Source organism: Plecotus auritus, assembly GCF_963455305.1.
Source record: "Plecotus auritus genome assembly, chromosome: X".
Taxonomy (NCBI): Eukaryota; Metazoa; Chordata; class Mammalia; order Chiroptera; family Vespertilionidae; genus Plecotus; species Plecotus auritus.
In genome coordinates, this window is record NC_137784.1 from 138,527,999 (window position 1) to 138,543,292 (window position 15,294).

Below are 15,294 nucleotides of genomic sequence, written 5' to 3' on the forward strand. Positions count from 1 at the left end.
AGACACATCAATTGGTTGTCTCCCCCATGCGCCCCGACCAGGGCTGGGGATCGAGCCTGCAACCGAGGTACGTGCCCTTGACCAGAATCGAACCCAGGACCCTTCCGTCCAAGGGCCAGCGCTCTATCCACTGAGCCAAACAGGCTAGGGCGTGAATGTGACCATTTGTGAGAAATGTTCAGCACTATGTCTGGCACATGGAGAATTTGAGATAAATGTCAGCTAGGGGGATGTTGGCAGATATTTGGAACCCTAAAGCCTTGTTAAATGGGGATTTTTCTAAATAGAAAGTCGTAAAGGCTGAGGCAGAAGCATCAGGCCATGGTATCCCTGACTACGAGCCGGCTGGGCTTCGTGAGGATGGATGCATTAATACTGGGGTCCTGGTCAGGAACTTCCCCACAAGGTGGCCTCCAGGTCAGAGCTCTCAGGCCATGATGAAATGAGACTTTTCTCCTTGTCCTCACTCAGTGATGCTCAGTGGATTCTGGGAGCCAGTGATTCTCAGATTCTTCCATTCTGGGAATTGTGGGGCGTGGGGAGGACTCCCTGATTTTTTTCTCCTTCTAGTAATTTCTCTCACTTTCTGTGGGAAGATGGGTTTCAAGGATGTCCAGAGCTCCCCCTCCCTGGGCAGTAAGAACAGTGATGACCATAGCAATGCCACCTAAGGGGAACTGAGGCCTGAAGCAGGGCAAAGCCCCTGGAAACCTAGCCCTATTCCATTTCTTTCCCTGGTGTTTCCCATCCACACATAAGGGTTTAGTGCAGCCGTGGGCAAACTACGGCCCACGGGCCGGATCCGGCTGTTCTATCCGGTTCTCTTGCTCTCCCCTCCGCTCCTTTACTTTGAATTTATATTAGTTCACACAAACACTCCATCCATGCTTTTGTTCCGGCCCTCCGGTCCAGTTTAAGAACCCATTATGGCCCTCGAGTCAAAAAGTTTGCCCACCCCTGGTTTAGTGCCTCTGTTTCTTTTCCCAGAGACCCTCAAATAGCCTCTCACTCACAGAGTAGCGTCTGTGAACGCCCAGGGCGCCCTGTGATTTATTTGAGTTCTTTTCCTTTGTTGTTTTTCCTAACTCTACACACTTTTGTTTAAAAAAAAAAAAAAACTGTGGTTTCTCGTGAGTCCTGTTATCTCATTGATACCTCTCACCTCTGTGGTGAGGGGAAGAAATCATATTTTCAGATGACTTGTAAAGGGCAAAGAGAAAAACCAAAATTTCAAAATTTCCGTTTAAGTCTCATAATCAAGAAGAGGAGAAACAGAGAGAGAGAGAGAGAGAGAGAGAGAGAGAGAGAGAGAGAGAGGACTATAGAACTATGAGAGCCTCCCCCCCACCCGGTGATAATAAGTGCACACAGTCATCGAAAAAAAATTGGATTATTAGAAGAGAGAGGTGGCTTCCACACTGTGGGTTTTCTTCTCGGTATAAAAGCAAAGTTGTTTTTGATATATGACAGTTTCCCACAAGCCAGGCTGATCTTTTTCTGTCAGTCCACTTCACCAAGGTGAGTGTCCCCGCCCTTCCCCACCAGATACGAGTCCAGTGGAAGAGATGGCAATGAGGTAAGCACTGGAGGGTCAGGAGTCCTCCATATAGTCCAAACGCATGTGGCTACTGTGGTCCTGGTCAGGTAAGGTATTTTTTACAATAATGATCATAATAAATGCCAGAAGACTGATAGGTAAAGTACTTAATCTATGCTTGGGTGGAGACAAAGATAATTAAATTGATATGTAGATGGGTAGGACTTTTTAAATATGTCAACTACCAATCTTTATGAATTTCAGATCCTTAAACAACTTGAAATGCTGTCCAGGTATAACTGGAAATTTCAATTACATCTCTCACTTCTCTTCGTCTCTTCTCTCTCAATATCTTCCATCCTTCTGTCTCTATTCATCCTGTCTCACTTATTCCGTGTTTATCTGACCCACTCTTTCTCTGTCTGTTGCCCTGGCACTCAGAATCTCCATCCTTCTGTCTTTATCTGCTCTGACCATTTTTCCTGTCTGTGTCCTCCATCTTGACCACATTCCATCTGATTCCTTTCCTCAGTCTTTCTCCCACCATCTCACCTGCTCTCTTGTCTTGCCTTGCCACCCAGCATACAGCATAGAACTGTATACACAGTTGGCACTCAATAACAGTGTGTTGAGAAATGCTGATGAGGACATTTACATTTTATAAGAATGATCATCAATTCTGTGTGCTCCGATCAAAGGAGGACCATGAGCTGTCGGGTCAGGTTGTGGACTTAACTTGTTCTTGTATAAAAGGAGACCCTCCTGGACCACTGTGTGGTCCTAATCCCAGGACCTTGTGTGTGTGTGTGTGTGTGTGTGTGTGTGTGTGTGTGTGTGTGTCCAGAGTCCATGTCCAGGAACAGAACAGGCTGTTCAAGGCTGGGATGAGTTCATCTCTGCAGGCTTAGCAAGTGCTCACTAAAGTTTTAGCTGTTAGTATTTTTAAACTAAATTAGAATCACACTATTTATTGGCTTTGTTCCTGCTTTATTCAATTAATGGGAGCATTTTTGTCGATCACTAAACATTGTTTCAATATATGATATTTCACAGCTGTCAAAACTGACCTCACATAGGCATGAACCATGATTGATTCGACCAAATGTCCATCACTGGACATTTGGGTTGTTTCTCATTTTTCCCCTTAATCATCCCTGATTAGTTCCTTGGATTCTGAAAATAGAGTTCCTATGGCAAAAGGTGTGTGCATTTTTAAGGTTTCTGACCCTCTCTGCAAACTGTTCTTGCAAAGGTTGTGCTGTTTTATGCTCCCTCTATTCAATCTAATTCTGGGTGGGTATTGTCATTTTTAAATCCTTTCTCAACATAACAGGTAAGAAAAAATATTACCACATTGTTGAAATTTACATTCTTTGATTACTTAACTTTATTGACTATTTGTGTTTGGGGGGGGGGGGACATCTGGTGTCCTTCATCCTAATAGGGTGTTCATCTTTTTTTTCTTATTGATTTACCATAGCTCTTTATTTAAATGAATATTAACCTTCCATCAGCCCTACATATATAGCAAATATTTTCTTTTTCTATTTGTTCACAGTGTTTTGTGATACTTGTGATGTTTTTATATAGTCCAATAGATTAGCCTTTTCTTCTGTGGTTACTGTCTTTGATTTTGTGCTTAGAAAGTCCTTTCCCACTTGAAAATGAGATGTGTTCACATGTGTTGGAGTCAGACTGTCTGTGACAAACCCAGCCTCACCCCAAGCCATCTGTGTGATTTTTAGCCAGGCATTTAAACTCTCTGTACCTCCATTTCCTCATACATACTGTGATAGTAATAATAGTACCTACCTCAAAGGTGGTTGTGAGAATTAAATCTATTAACCATGTTAAGTTCTTAGCATAGGGCCTGGAATACAATAAACCCAAGATCCATATTAGATATTATTATTTATCTTTTTAATGGATCTGGAATTTATTTTAGGTTATATGATGATGCTGATATTTCAAACAGGGCAGGGAGGGGTTAGTGGGAAAATGGACTAATAGTTCATTCAATCATTTTATTTTTCCCTTAATTATCCCAGAAACATTTGTTAAACCATCTGTCCTACACCATCTCCCAGTTTGGGCAGTCATCACAAACTCCATTCCCTGTAGTCATGGGTCTGTGTTTGGGCTTTCTATTCTGTTCTGTTCCTCAGTGTCTGCTCTTGTACCAGAACCGCACCACTTTGCTGATTATTGCTTTGCAACACAATACAATACCCAGCCCTAGGTGTAGCCCCCATGTTGCCCTTTGTTATTCCTCATCATTTCAGGCATCATCCAGAGGCCAGAAACTGTTCTTATTTGGGGCATTCTCTCTCTCTCTCTCTCTCTCTCTCTCTCTCTCTATATATATATATATATATATATATATATATATATATATATAATGTTTCTGCTCTCAGAATCTCTCACTGTCTCTATTGTTCTCTTTGTGTCTCACTCTATCTCTGTCCCACCTCAGGTCTCTCCATCTCTCTCTGTATCTCTTGTTCTCTGTGTCTCTCTCTTCCCCTATGTCTGTCTCTTTGTTTCTGTCTCTCTTTGTCTCTATGAGTCTCTATGTATCCCTGTCTCTCAGTCCCCTGGATAGAGGAGCAGTTGTCAACTTGAAGCTCTACACCTAACAACTCACCCTGACACAGAGTGGAAGAGCCCTGGCCCTCACCTATTCCACACCTCTCCCCTTCCCAGTGTATAAGAGGAGCAAATTGAAGCCCAGAAATGGGTGAGAGGGCCTCTCCCAAGTCCTCACAGAAATACATTGGCAGAGTTGAAACCCTAGCTCAGCTCTTGACTCTCAGTGGAACCGTTGCTCTGTCTCTCTCCCCCACGGTGAGCCTCAGTTTATCTCTCAGCACCATGAGGGGGCAAGAGAACATGGGTTGCCCCCTATCTGCTGCCATTCCTCATTCTGTCTTCTCACAGGTGGGGCCCTCACTAAGGCAGGAGGATCCATGGTCACAGTGTGGGGCTTAACCTCCCAAGAGCTAGCTAGGTGGGTCCTGGGGCCCCATGGGAAAGGAGACCTCGTGGGTAGAGGGTGGTACTAGGAGGACATCAGTCAGTGGGTCTGGCTATGGACAGAGCTCAGCCATGTCCCCAGAGCTGGCACTGGTTCCCAGCGCCTTTCCAGAGAGCCTGGTGGTGGAATCTCTACTAGCAAAGGCCAGGGCTTTTGGCTCACCAAAGGTGTGCCAGCCTCAACCTCCCCTGTCTTCCTTCCCCATCTCTGGCAGAGTGGCTGTGAGTCTGGAACATTGTCCCAGAGTGGATAGGGAAACCGAGGTCCTACAGTGTCCATTCATCGATCGTTGACATTTTGCTAAGCATTTCATGGAAGATGGAGATTGTTATTGTCCCGATTCACAGAGGAGCCTGAGGAGAATTGTAGCTAGTTAGTAGCAGAGCCGGGCCCCAGGCTGGGGAAAGGAGAGAGGATAATACTGGCTCTCCTGCCTTCACAGAACTTGGGAGGGAGACTGGGGGAGAGGGGTATTGCAATTCCAGCCCTGGTAGGTGAAAGACCCAATGAAGTAGTGAGCTTTCTGTCCTTCGGGGAGTTTCAGTATGTTTGGATACCAGTAACATTGGTTTTCACATACTAAGAAGTTGGACCCATGGACTCCATAGAGTCTGTGGGTTTGAGATTCTAAGTAATGATGTTCCATGACACTGAGGCTCTGGTGTAATACCATTTGAAGACCCTGAGGGTCCCAGTATCTGTGGGATCTGCATGGAACTCCTCAAGCCTCAAATCTTGGCCTATTCTTGCCGGATAAGGGCCACGTCTACAGGGCCCGGGGCTTGTCATGGTGGCCAGATGGACGTCACTCACCACATCCGCCAGCACCCTCATCACCCCATCTGGGCCACACCAGCTGCAGGATGGGCCAGCCAATTCTCGGAACGAAACCTGTGGGGTGGGGTGTCTGCCCCTTTGTCTTCCTCCTTGGTGCCGATGAAGCTGAGCGCATCCGGCCGCTGTGACGTCAATGGCGGAAAAATCTGGGGAAGTTGGAGGCTCTGACAACAGGGCCCAGATGCAGACCCCGATATGAAAACACAATCTATGTCCCAGAAACATCCTCCATGCGTCTTCTGAGAAATAGTCAGAAAGGGACGCCCCACCAGACAGTGCAGGAAGCTGGCTGCCCAGCCCAGCGTTCCCGTACCCCACCACCAGACAGACCATACCCATGTCCCCTTTCTCAGAATGTATCTCTGCTTCCCTGAGTCAGGCCATTCCACATGTATTTGGGGAGGATATTTCTTATAAGTTCTGGCCAAGTGTCCAGGCAGCTTCAGAAGTGACCACAGGAAGCTGTGTGGACCACGCCAGGGTAATGGAAAACATCCACTCACTAGTTTGTTCCACTTCTGAAACAAAGTACCACAAACCGGGTGACTTAACAGAAATGTATTGTCTTGGTTCTGGAGGCCTGAAGTCCTAGATCAAGGTGATGGCAGGATTCGCTCCTAGAGTAGTGAGGGAGAAAGTGTCCAGGCCTCCTCCTAGCTTCTCATTGGTTTCCTGGTAATTTTTGGCATTCCCTGGCTTGTAGAAGCATCACCCTGACCTCCACCTTCATTCATCCGCTCATTCCTTCATGCACCTCCTTGTTGTCACTGACGTTCGCTCAGGATCTTATCCTGAGCCTCCAGAGGCCCAGGCTCCTGTTTCTCACACAGTAATGTTCTAACCCCCAGGGGAGACTAAGAGTTGAGTATCTGAATTTTCACGCCACCTCCCTCAGCACCACAGCTCTGACAACCCCCATGGCTGACAGCAAAGAAAGGAAGGAGCAAGCACTCCCCCAGAACCCTCCTTATACTCCCTCAGGCTATTCTCGGCAGCTGTGTGCCCCACCCTATATACTGTTGGGTGATGTGGGAGACACACACAGCCCCACAGCAGGGGGCCTGTGAAATGTGGACACACACAACCTTTCTGGAGAAAGAAGTGGAGCTCCCAAGTCACCATGACACTGTGGAATGCTGTACCTGGGTGTCCTCTTCAGTAACATGGAGGTTGGACTGGGCAGTCCCTTCTAGCTCTGACTTCCTCTCAGATTGGGATTACAGGATTCTGGAAAACCAAAGCCCTGCCTGTTGGGAAGTGTAAGGTTCTAGAGCAGCCGTGGGCAAACTACGGCCCGCGGGCCGGATCCGGCCCGTTCGGCTGTTCTATCCGGCCCGCGGAGCCGAAAGAGCGGAGGGTTCTCTTGCTCTCCCCTCCGCTCCTTTACTTTGAATTTATATTAGTTCACACAAACACTCCATCCATGCTTTTGTTCCGGCCCTCCGGTCCAGTTTAAGAACCCATTGTGGCCCTCGAGTCAAAAAGTTTGCCCACCCCTGTAATCTAGAGCCACTATGAAGGGCTTTCTGGATTGGCCTGGGACAGGGAAAGAGGAGGAAGAGTGGGCATTCCAGGCAAGCCAAACAGCATGAGCACAAAGGCTTTGGGGCAGGCTGTGGTAGATTCTGATGGGGACTGAATTGAGGCGCTCCCACAGGCCCTTCTTGCTCAAGAGAGCCTGTCTCTCCTCCTGTCTGCCACCTACCATATCAGTTCTGTGCAGGGCAGAGCCCAGAGATGACCAGACTCCTGTACTCAGCTGCCCATTCAGCATTTCCACTAGTATGTCTAATGCCAGACCCTTCATGTTCATCCACACCTGGATCATCACCCCCCTACTTTGCTTCCCCCATCTCCCTCATCCCAGGTCACATCAGCTCTGCCCCTACAGCTGCTCTGTCACCTTGACTCTCCCTCTCTCTCAGCCCCAGATCCAAGCTACCAAAAAGTTCTCTGACTCCACCTTCCAAACATGCTCAGAATCCACCCACTTCTCACCATCTCCACTGTCACCATCCTGGTCTGTGCTACCACCGTCACTTACTGGGACTGTTGCAGTAGCTTCCTCACTAGTCCTCTGTTTCTGCCCTCACCTTCCTAGAGTCTGTCCCTTCACAGCAACCAGCGGGATCTTTTGAGTCCACGTCCCCTGCCACTCTCAGATATGCCCGTCACTGGGGTAAAATTATGCTCCCAGAAGAAAATCAGAGACCAGTCCCAGTGGGATCAGCAAAGGTTGTGTGACCGATGCCAGGTTCAGGAAGGACCAGAGGGCTGAGGCCTGAATTCAAGGCCTCAAGTGGTGGGGGAAGGAGCTGAGACCTACCCTGGCTGAGGCCCCACAAACCACCACAAACCCCAACTGCCCTCTGGAGAACACATCCCCACCAGGGCTGTGCCAGCATGTGCAGGCAAGCCACATGCTGAATGGTGCAAGTCTGCACATGGGACATGTGTGCAGACACACACACACCCATGTTCCTGACACCAATGTGTGTGTATGTGTGCATGTACCCATGATCAGAGCTGGGGTCTAGTTGTGGGGTCCTTTGGGACATGTCCCAGCTAATGACTGCTCTGACCAGAGTGGGTGTCCACATGGTTCAGGTGGTTGAGTATTTTGCACACCGCCAGCACATGTATAACTCCTTCCCCTATGTCTCCACAGCCTGACCTTGGACAAAGACCCAATGCCCAACCCCAGGACAACCAAGCCCTTGGCCCCTTCCTTGGTGCTCAGCCCATCCCCAGGAGTCTCGTCCAGCTGGAGGGCTGCACCCAAGGCCTCAGACCTGCTGGGGGGCAAGGGCCCAGGGGCAACCTTCCAGGGACGGGACCTCCGAGGTGGGGCCCATGCCTCCTCCTCCTTCTTGAACCCCATGCCACCATCACAGCTGCAGGTGAGGACCGGGGCCCAGGATGGAGCAAGCAGGGTGGAGTACCTGGGCCTACAGGTGCCGACCTTTACTGTAGCACCGGGCGGGGGGCCCGGCTGGGGCACAGGAAGTGGTTTTCTGGGTCCCAGGCAAGTCTGTGACTTATGCAGATGTCACGGGGCCAAGAAAATCCCCACTTAGCAGGTCTCAGAGATCCGAGGCTCTCCTCAAACTCCCAAGATCTCTCAGGAGAGGAAATTTTATCATGGTCCCACAGGTATGGCCATGTGTCCCCATCCCCATGTGACAGAAGAGAGGATGGGGCCCTAGGACATGAGATGACAGAGTTGAGGCCCATTCTGCCACTTATTAGTTGGTTGATCTTTAGAAAGTCACTCACTCTCCCTGAGCCTGAGTTTTTACATATGTATAAAGGGGATGGTCCTAGTACCTACCACGTGGGGTTGTGGTGAGGAGCATATGAATTCGACATTTAGAACAGTGAGGATGAGGATGGCATCTCTCCTGCCTGCCTTCTCCCCTCAGGTGCCCACAGTGCCCCTAGTCATGGTGGCACCTTCTGGAACAAGGCTGGGTCCTTCGCCCCACTTGCAAGCACTCCTCCAAGACAGGCCACACTTCATGCAACAGGTATGGACCATGAGTTGGCAGGGAGGAGGGAGTAGGTGGGGGAATTGGGAGGAGGCCAAGTGGAACCATAGTCCATATGTGCCCCCAGCTCTCAACAGTGGATGCCCATGCCCGGACCCCTGTGCTGCAGGTGCACCCACTGGACAGACCAGCTATGATCAGCCTCCCGCCACCCACTGCTGCCACTGGGGTCTTCTCTCTCAAGGCCCGGCCTGGCCTGCCACCTGGTAATAACACACCCCACAGCCCCCACAGAATCCCAGAGCCCCCAAGTCCTTGACTGTGAGAAGTGTAGGCTGCTGAATTGTGGCCCTCAAGTGTTAGGTGTCAGGTTTTATCATCTCGGAAACTCCAACCTCCGAAAAATGTCAGGCTCAGAACCTGAAAGGTGCAGAGCATCAAAATCACGGAACCAGATCTTTGCAGAGTTCATCAAAATGTCAGCACTTGTGAATGGCAGTCTTAGAGCTGCTCCGCCAAAAGCCTTGGGCATTAGGGACACCAGAGGTTCAGGAGGGTGGGAAGCTCAAAAGGAGAGGCCTTGTGAGCCAAGCTCCAGAGCCCAGCTCACAGCCTCCATCTCCAGAGATGCCCTGTCCCCACCCACAGGGATCAACATGACCAGCCTGGAGTGGGTATCCAGGGAACCAGCATTGCTCTGCACCTTCCCAAGCCCTGGCGCACCCAAGAAAGACAGGTCAGTGGGCAAGGCTGGGAAGGACCCTTGCCTTGGTATTCCCTCCGCTGACACCATCTGTCCCCCTAGCACCCTTTCGACCGTGCCCCAGGGCTCCTACTCACTGCTGGCAAATGGTGTCTGCAAGTGGCCCGGATGTGAGAAGGTCTTTGAGGAGCCAGAGGACTTCCTCAAGTGAGTGGCCCAGGCCTAATACAGTTCAGGGCGGTCCCGTTTGTGGGAGGGGGTCTGGTGTGCAGGTCTCAGCTCAGGCCTCACCCTGGTAGGTAGTAATTTGATAAAAGAGGCAAAAGCTCAGCACTGGCTGCTGTGGCTCAGTGGTTGGAGCATCGGCCTGCATACCAAAGGGTTGTGGGTTCAATTCCTGGTCAAGGGCACATATCTACAATCCCTGGCCCCAGTCCAGGCACGTGCAGGAGGCAACCAATCCATGTGTCTCTTTCACATTGATGTCCCTCTCTCTCTCTCTCTCTCTCTCTCTCTCTCTCTCTCTCTCTCTCTCTCACTCTTGCACTACCCCCTTCCACTCTCTCTAAAAATCTATGGAAAATATATCCTCAGGGAAGTATTTAAAAAAAAAAAAAAAGAGGCAAAAGCTGAGACTGAGAATTCAAATCCAGGCTCCGTCCATCACTGGCTATAAGATCTTGGGCAAGTTGCTTAGCTTCCCTGGGCTTTGGTTTTCTCATCTCTATATGGGGCATAATACTAGTAATGTGTACTATTATTTACCTGGACTATTATTTTAGAGACAAAGAAACAGGCCAAAGAGGTTCAGTGTGTTGATCGAGATTACCCAGTTCCTGAGTGACAGAGCTGGGATTTGAACCCAGGCAGCCAGGCTCCAGAATCCACACTCCTACCTGCTTTGCCCTTCTACCTGTCATGCCAACACACCAGGCTGATTTTATTGATCCCCAAAGTCCCAGCTCCTCAAAATGGCTTTTGCTGCCTCTTCTTAGCTTCATCACAACCAGATACCTCCAAATACCAAACACACACACACACACACACACACACACACACACACACACACGCACACTTTCTCCAACCCTACCCAACTATCACTGGCAACTCAATGTATCCTGTCCTCTTCACCACCAGGTTTTCCCTCCACCTGGAATGCCTCTCCTGCTCTCACCTACCTGGCTGCTCCCAGCTTACCTCCTTCTAAGTCATCTCCAACACCCTGGCCAGGCTCAAGTGGCCAGTTCAGGCCTGGCACAAAGGAGATACCAAGTAGCATGTGTTGAAGGAATGAAGGGTGTGAGAGGGAGACTGAGGTAGAGGGGTTAGAGGCTGAGCCCTCCCCATTGAGAACATTGAGCCACGAGGCCAGGTCTGCCGTGGTCACCTGCATGGACTCTTCCCCCTCCCCAGGCACTGCCAGGCAGACCATCTCCTGGATGAGAAGAGCAAGGCGCAGTGTCTCCTCCAGAGGGAGTTGGTGCAATCTCTGGAGCAGCAGGTGACGTGGGGCCAGGGGTGATGGTGGGCACACCTTATGTCCACCCTGTGCCAGAAGCTGAGCTCACCCAGGATGGAGACTAACATAAAGGAAGGAAGGGGGAAGGGCACTCCCAGGGAAGAACATAGCCTGGGCAAAAACATGGTGGAAAGAGACCAGGTGGAGGCTTCACTGTGTGCCTGTCCTCACAGCTGGTGCTGGAGAAGGAGAAGCTGGGTGCTATGCAGGCCCACTTGGCTGGGAAGATGGCCCTGACCAAGCCTCCATCTGTGGTAAGTCACCCCAGGACTCACGGCAGCACAGACTGCTGGTGGAAGGGGGCAGGGAAGCGCCCTGCAGTGTGCAGAGGACCTATCCTTACATGTGGGCCCTGGGATCTGTGGGTCCCCGTTCCCAACTCCAAACATGCCCAGATCTGAGAATCTACGCCCCTCCACTTACAACCCCTCTGACCCTAAGCTCTTGAAATATCATAACCTTGTTTTTAAAGCCACATCAAGTAGCTAGACACTTAATGAATGCAGACTGTGTGTCACTGGCAGGACTGGCTGTATAACTCGCAGGGCCCAGAGCAAAATGAAAAAGCAGGCCTCGGATTTCAAGATGGCAGCCACAGGCATTAAACAAAGGGAGGGCCCTGTACAGCTGTACAGGTCACATGCCCATGAGGTGGGCCCTGGGTGATGGGTCACAGGCACTGCTTCTGATTCTTTTGCTGGTGTGAACTTAGTCCTCATGATGCCACTGTAATGTAGGCACTGCTATCATCCCTAACCCCCAGATGAGGGAAATTGAGGCCAGGCAGACATAAGTGACTTGGGTAATAGAGGAGCCCAATTCAACCCCAGCTCACGGCCCCGGCATTGATGAGCTACACACACTAGCGCCCACACCACAGTCTGATAAACACAGCTCATGCTGCTTTGTGGGGAAACATACCAGACTGGAGTTGAGAAGAGAGCACCCTTGCTTTTAAGTGTTTTGTTTTTTTTATTGATGAGAGAGAGGGAGAGAAAGAGAGACGTGAGAGAGAAACGATCAGTTGTCTCCTGTACATACCCCATACAATGGACAGAACCTGCAACCTGGGCATGTGCCCTGACCAGGAATCGAACCGGTGACCTTTTAGGACAATGCTCAACCAACTGAGCCACACTGGCCAGGGCAGGGCGCCCTTAGTTTTAAAAACACTCACTTATTTAAAATTCAAGTGGAAAGTTTCAGCCTCTGGGTCACCAGCCTCTCCCTCGCCACACCCAGGTGTCATCTGACAAGGGCTCCTGCTGCATTGTAGCTGCTGGCAGCCCAGGCACCACTGTTCCGGCCTGGCCTGGCCCCCAGGAGGGCCCCAATGGCCTGTTTGCTGTGCGGAGGCACCTCTGGGGCAGCCATGGACATAGTACATTCCCAGGTAAGAATAGTCTGTGCCCGGCAGGGTGTCCGTGAAACCCTGACCCCCAGACTGACATGCGATGGAGTGGGGCTCCATACTGCTCTTCCCCACCACCACCACCTTTGGACAAGCACATCTGCTTGCAAAGCTTCCTCTCCGGGTGTCTGTGGCCTGTAAGCTCCCACTAGGATATCAGATGTCTAGCCCTATCTCCCCTGGGCATTGGGGCTTCAGCTATCCCATTTGGTCGTCAGAAAGAAGGGAGGGAACTACCTATGTAATTTCCAGGGGCTCTCCCTCTCCCCTTCAAGGGAAAATAGGGTGAGTTGCCCAAGTTCACCAATCCCCTACTACCCAAAAGGCCTTGGCTGTGGGTTTAACAGGGATCAGGGCTCTTGAGTGTCATCCTGGTTCTACCACTTAACCAGTTACGTCCTTTTGGTGTGGAAGTGACTTCCCTTCTTTTAAACCTCAGAGAGGTTATACCATTTTGGTGGGAGTGGTACAGAGTAAGTGACACAAGTTACATCCAGTGCTCAGCCAATAGTAACGACCATGGGAAGAGTGGAGGGTAGAAGAGGGAGTGAGGAGGTTTAGGTGGGGCCTGACTCCTCTCCCTCCTTGGACAGAGTTCTTCCACAACATGGACTACTTCAAGTTCCATAACATGCGGCCCCCGTTCACCTATGCCACTCTCATCCGCTGGGTAAGCAGGACAGGCCAAGGAGGAAGAGAAAGACGGCGTGGGGACCTGCCTCCCAAACTCCAGCCTCCCTCTGAACACCCCCAGGGAGGGCTCCTGCATGGGAAAAAAAAACTACACCTCAGATGTGATTCCCCATGCGAGTTTCACCTCAGACCTGCCCCCACACCCAAACCTAAACCATCACTCATGCCGGGGCAGGCCAAATGCTGGCCTTAAACCCACTCCTTTCCTGATGTCCATATCTATCCCCAGCCTGAGTCTAACCAACCCCTTCCCTGACCTTTAGCTCTGCCTGGCCCTTTACATCTTCCAAGCCCTTAACTTGACCCCACCCCTGGCCCTTAATCTTCCCAAACCTTGAAACCTCACCCCTACAGAGAACCCCCACTCCAACCCCATCCCAGACCTTTAACCTAACTCCAGCCCTAACCCTGAGCTGGACTCTACTCTCAACTCAGCTGGTGATCCCCATCCTTGCCCATCCTCACCCCACTCCTAACCCTGTCTCTGATCCATCACCTCCACACCATTGCCCTCCCTCCCTTCTCTTGCCTCATGTCAGATGCCCCTCAGCGCAACTTTGGGGGAGCACATGCCCTTACTCCCACACCCCTGAATTCCAGGCCATCCTGGAGGCTCCTGAGAAGCAGCGGACACTCAGTGAGATCTATCACTGGTTCATACGCATGTTCGCCTTCTTCAGAAACCACCCTGCCACCTGGAAGGTGAGCACCTCTGGAGGTGGCAGGGCCAGGATGGTCTCAAATGCCACCAGTGCTGGGCCAAGCCTGGGGCTGGGCTTGCAAACATGATGGGAAGGGGCAGGAGGCTGGTTTTTGGTAGGGACGGCTGATGTCAGAGGATGACTGCCTACCCGCTGCCTCCACCCCGGCCTGACTGGCTGCTCCTCCTTCCACAGAATGCCATCCGCCACAACCTGAGCCTGCACAAGTGCTTCGTGCGGGTGGAGAGCGAAAAGGGGGCTGTGTGGACCGTGGATGAGTTTGAATTCCGCAAGAAGAGGAGCCAGAGGCCCAGCAGGCGCTTCAACTCCCTAGCCGGTCCCTGACTGCAAAGCCAAGGAAAGGAAGGACAGGGGCCAAAATGTGGGGCAAAAGTGGCTGGGGGCGGGGGTGACAGGCCCGGACATACCCGCAGCGACCAAGAAGTGTGTTCACTGTCTTGCCTGCCAGGGACCCTACTACCAAGCTGACTACCCCCCTGGATCATATGCTCTGCACCAAGGCTGCTCAGAGGGACCTCAACCCCACACCCCCATCATAGCTCCCCCACCACGACAGGCTCTCCAGGCAAACTGAGCCTTCACAATTGACCACACACACAGCCTGCCTTGGGCACTCACAGGCAACCTAGGGCTGAAGAAAACAAGCAGAGTCACAATCCTGTCCCTTGGACTTCATACAAACCCCCAAACGAAGAGCCTGTCTCAGTACACTCACACAACCTCAAATCTGCAGTCACACAGACAATCGCACCTGAGTACGCCTGTCAACCCACATAGCCCAAAGCACACCCCCACAGCCAGCCTCCAGGCCCCTACCTAGGTCAGTGGTCGGCAAACTCATTAGTCAACAGAGCCAAATATCAACGATTGAAATTTCTTTGGAGAGCCACATTTTTTAAACTTCAACTTCTTCTCACGCCACTTCTTCAAAATAGACTCGCCCAGGCTGTGGTATTTTGTGGAAGAGCCACACTCAAGGGGCCAAAGAGCCACATGTGGCTCGCAAGCCGCAGTTTGCCGACCACTGCCCTAGGTGCACTGTCACAGGGGGGATGCCTACACACCCACACAGAAGCAGCCTTAGTGCCTTCAGGTCTCAGGTCCTAGAAAGCCACATGGACACATACCAGTCACACACAGTCTCATTCAGCTCCTACCACTTACGCTTGGTCACACAGTCCATTAGAACTCACCTGCACACCACGCACCCACACACACACCCACACAGCGCCCCAGGGGGTCTCTTGAGTCCCACATGACACACATGGTCACATGCACCAACTTGCCAAAACATGCCCTGGGTCTCACCTGCCACCCATGCCCTGCCCCGCCCTGAGCCCTGTGCCCCGA

General features: G+C 51.2%; 1 protein-coding gene across 1 annotated transcript; it reads left to right on the forward strand.

Moving 5' to 3' along the window:
• Positions 1 to 8,083: 8,083 nt before the first annotated feature.
• On the forward strand, positions 8,084 to 15,238 carry FOXP3 (forkhead box P3). Its single transcript, XM_080652584.1, has 10 exons — positions 8,084 to 8,308; positions 8,831 to 8,935; positions 9,024 to 9,162; positions 9,545 to 9,806; positions 11,013 to 11,100; positions 11,292 to 11,372; positions 12,361 to 12,511; positions 13,123 to 13,199; positions 13,823 to 13,924; positions 14,119 to 15,238. The coding sequence occupies exons 1-10, from the start codon at positions 8,099 to 8,101 to the stop codon at positions 14,266 to 14,268; spliced, it is 1,365 nt and encodes a 454-aa protein (XP_080508710.1). The 5' UTR covers positions 8,084 to 8,098; the 3' UTR covers positions 14,269 to 15,238.
• Positions 15,239 to 15,294: the final 56 nt, after the last annotated feature.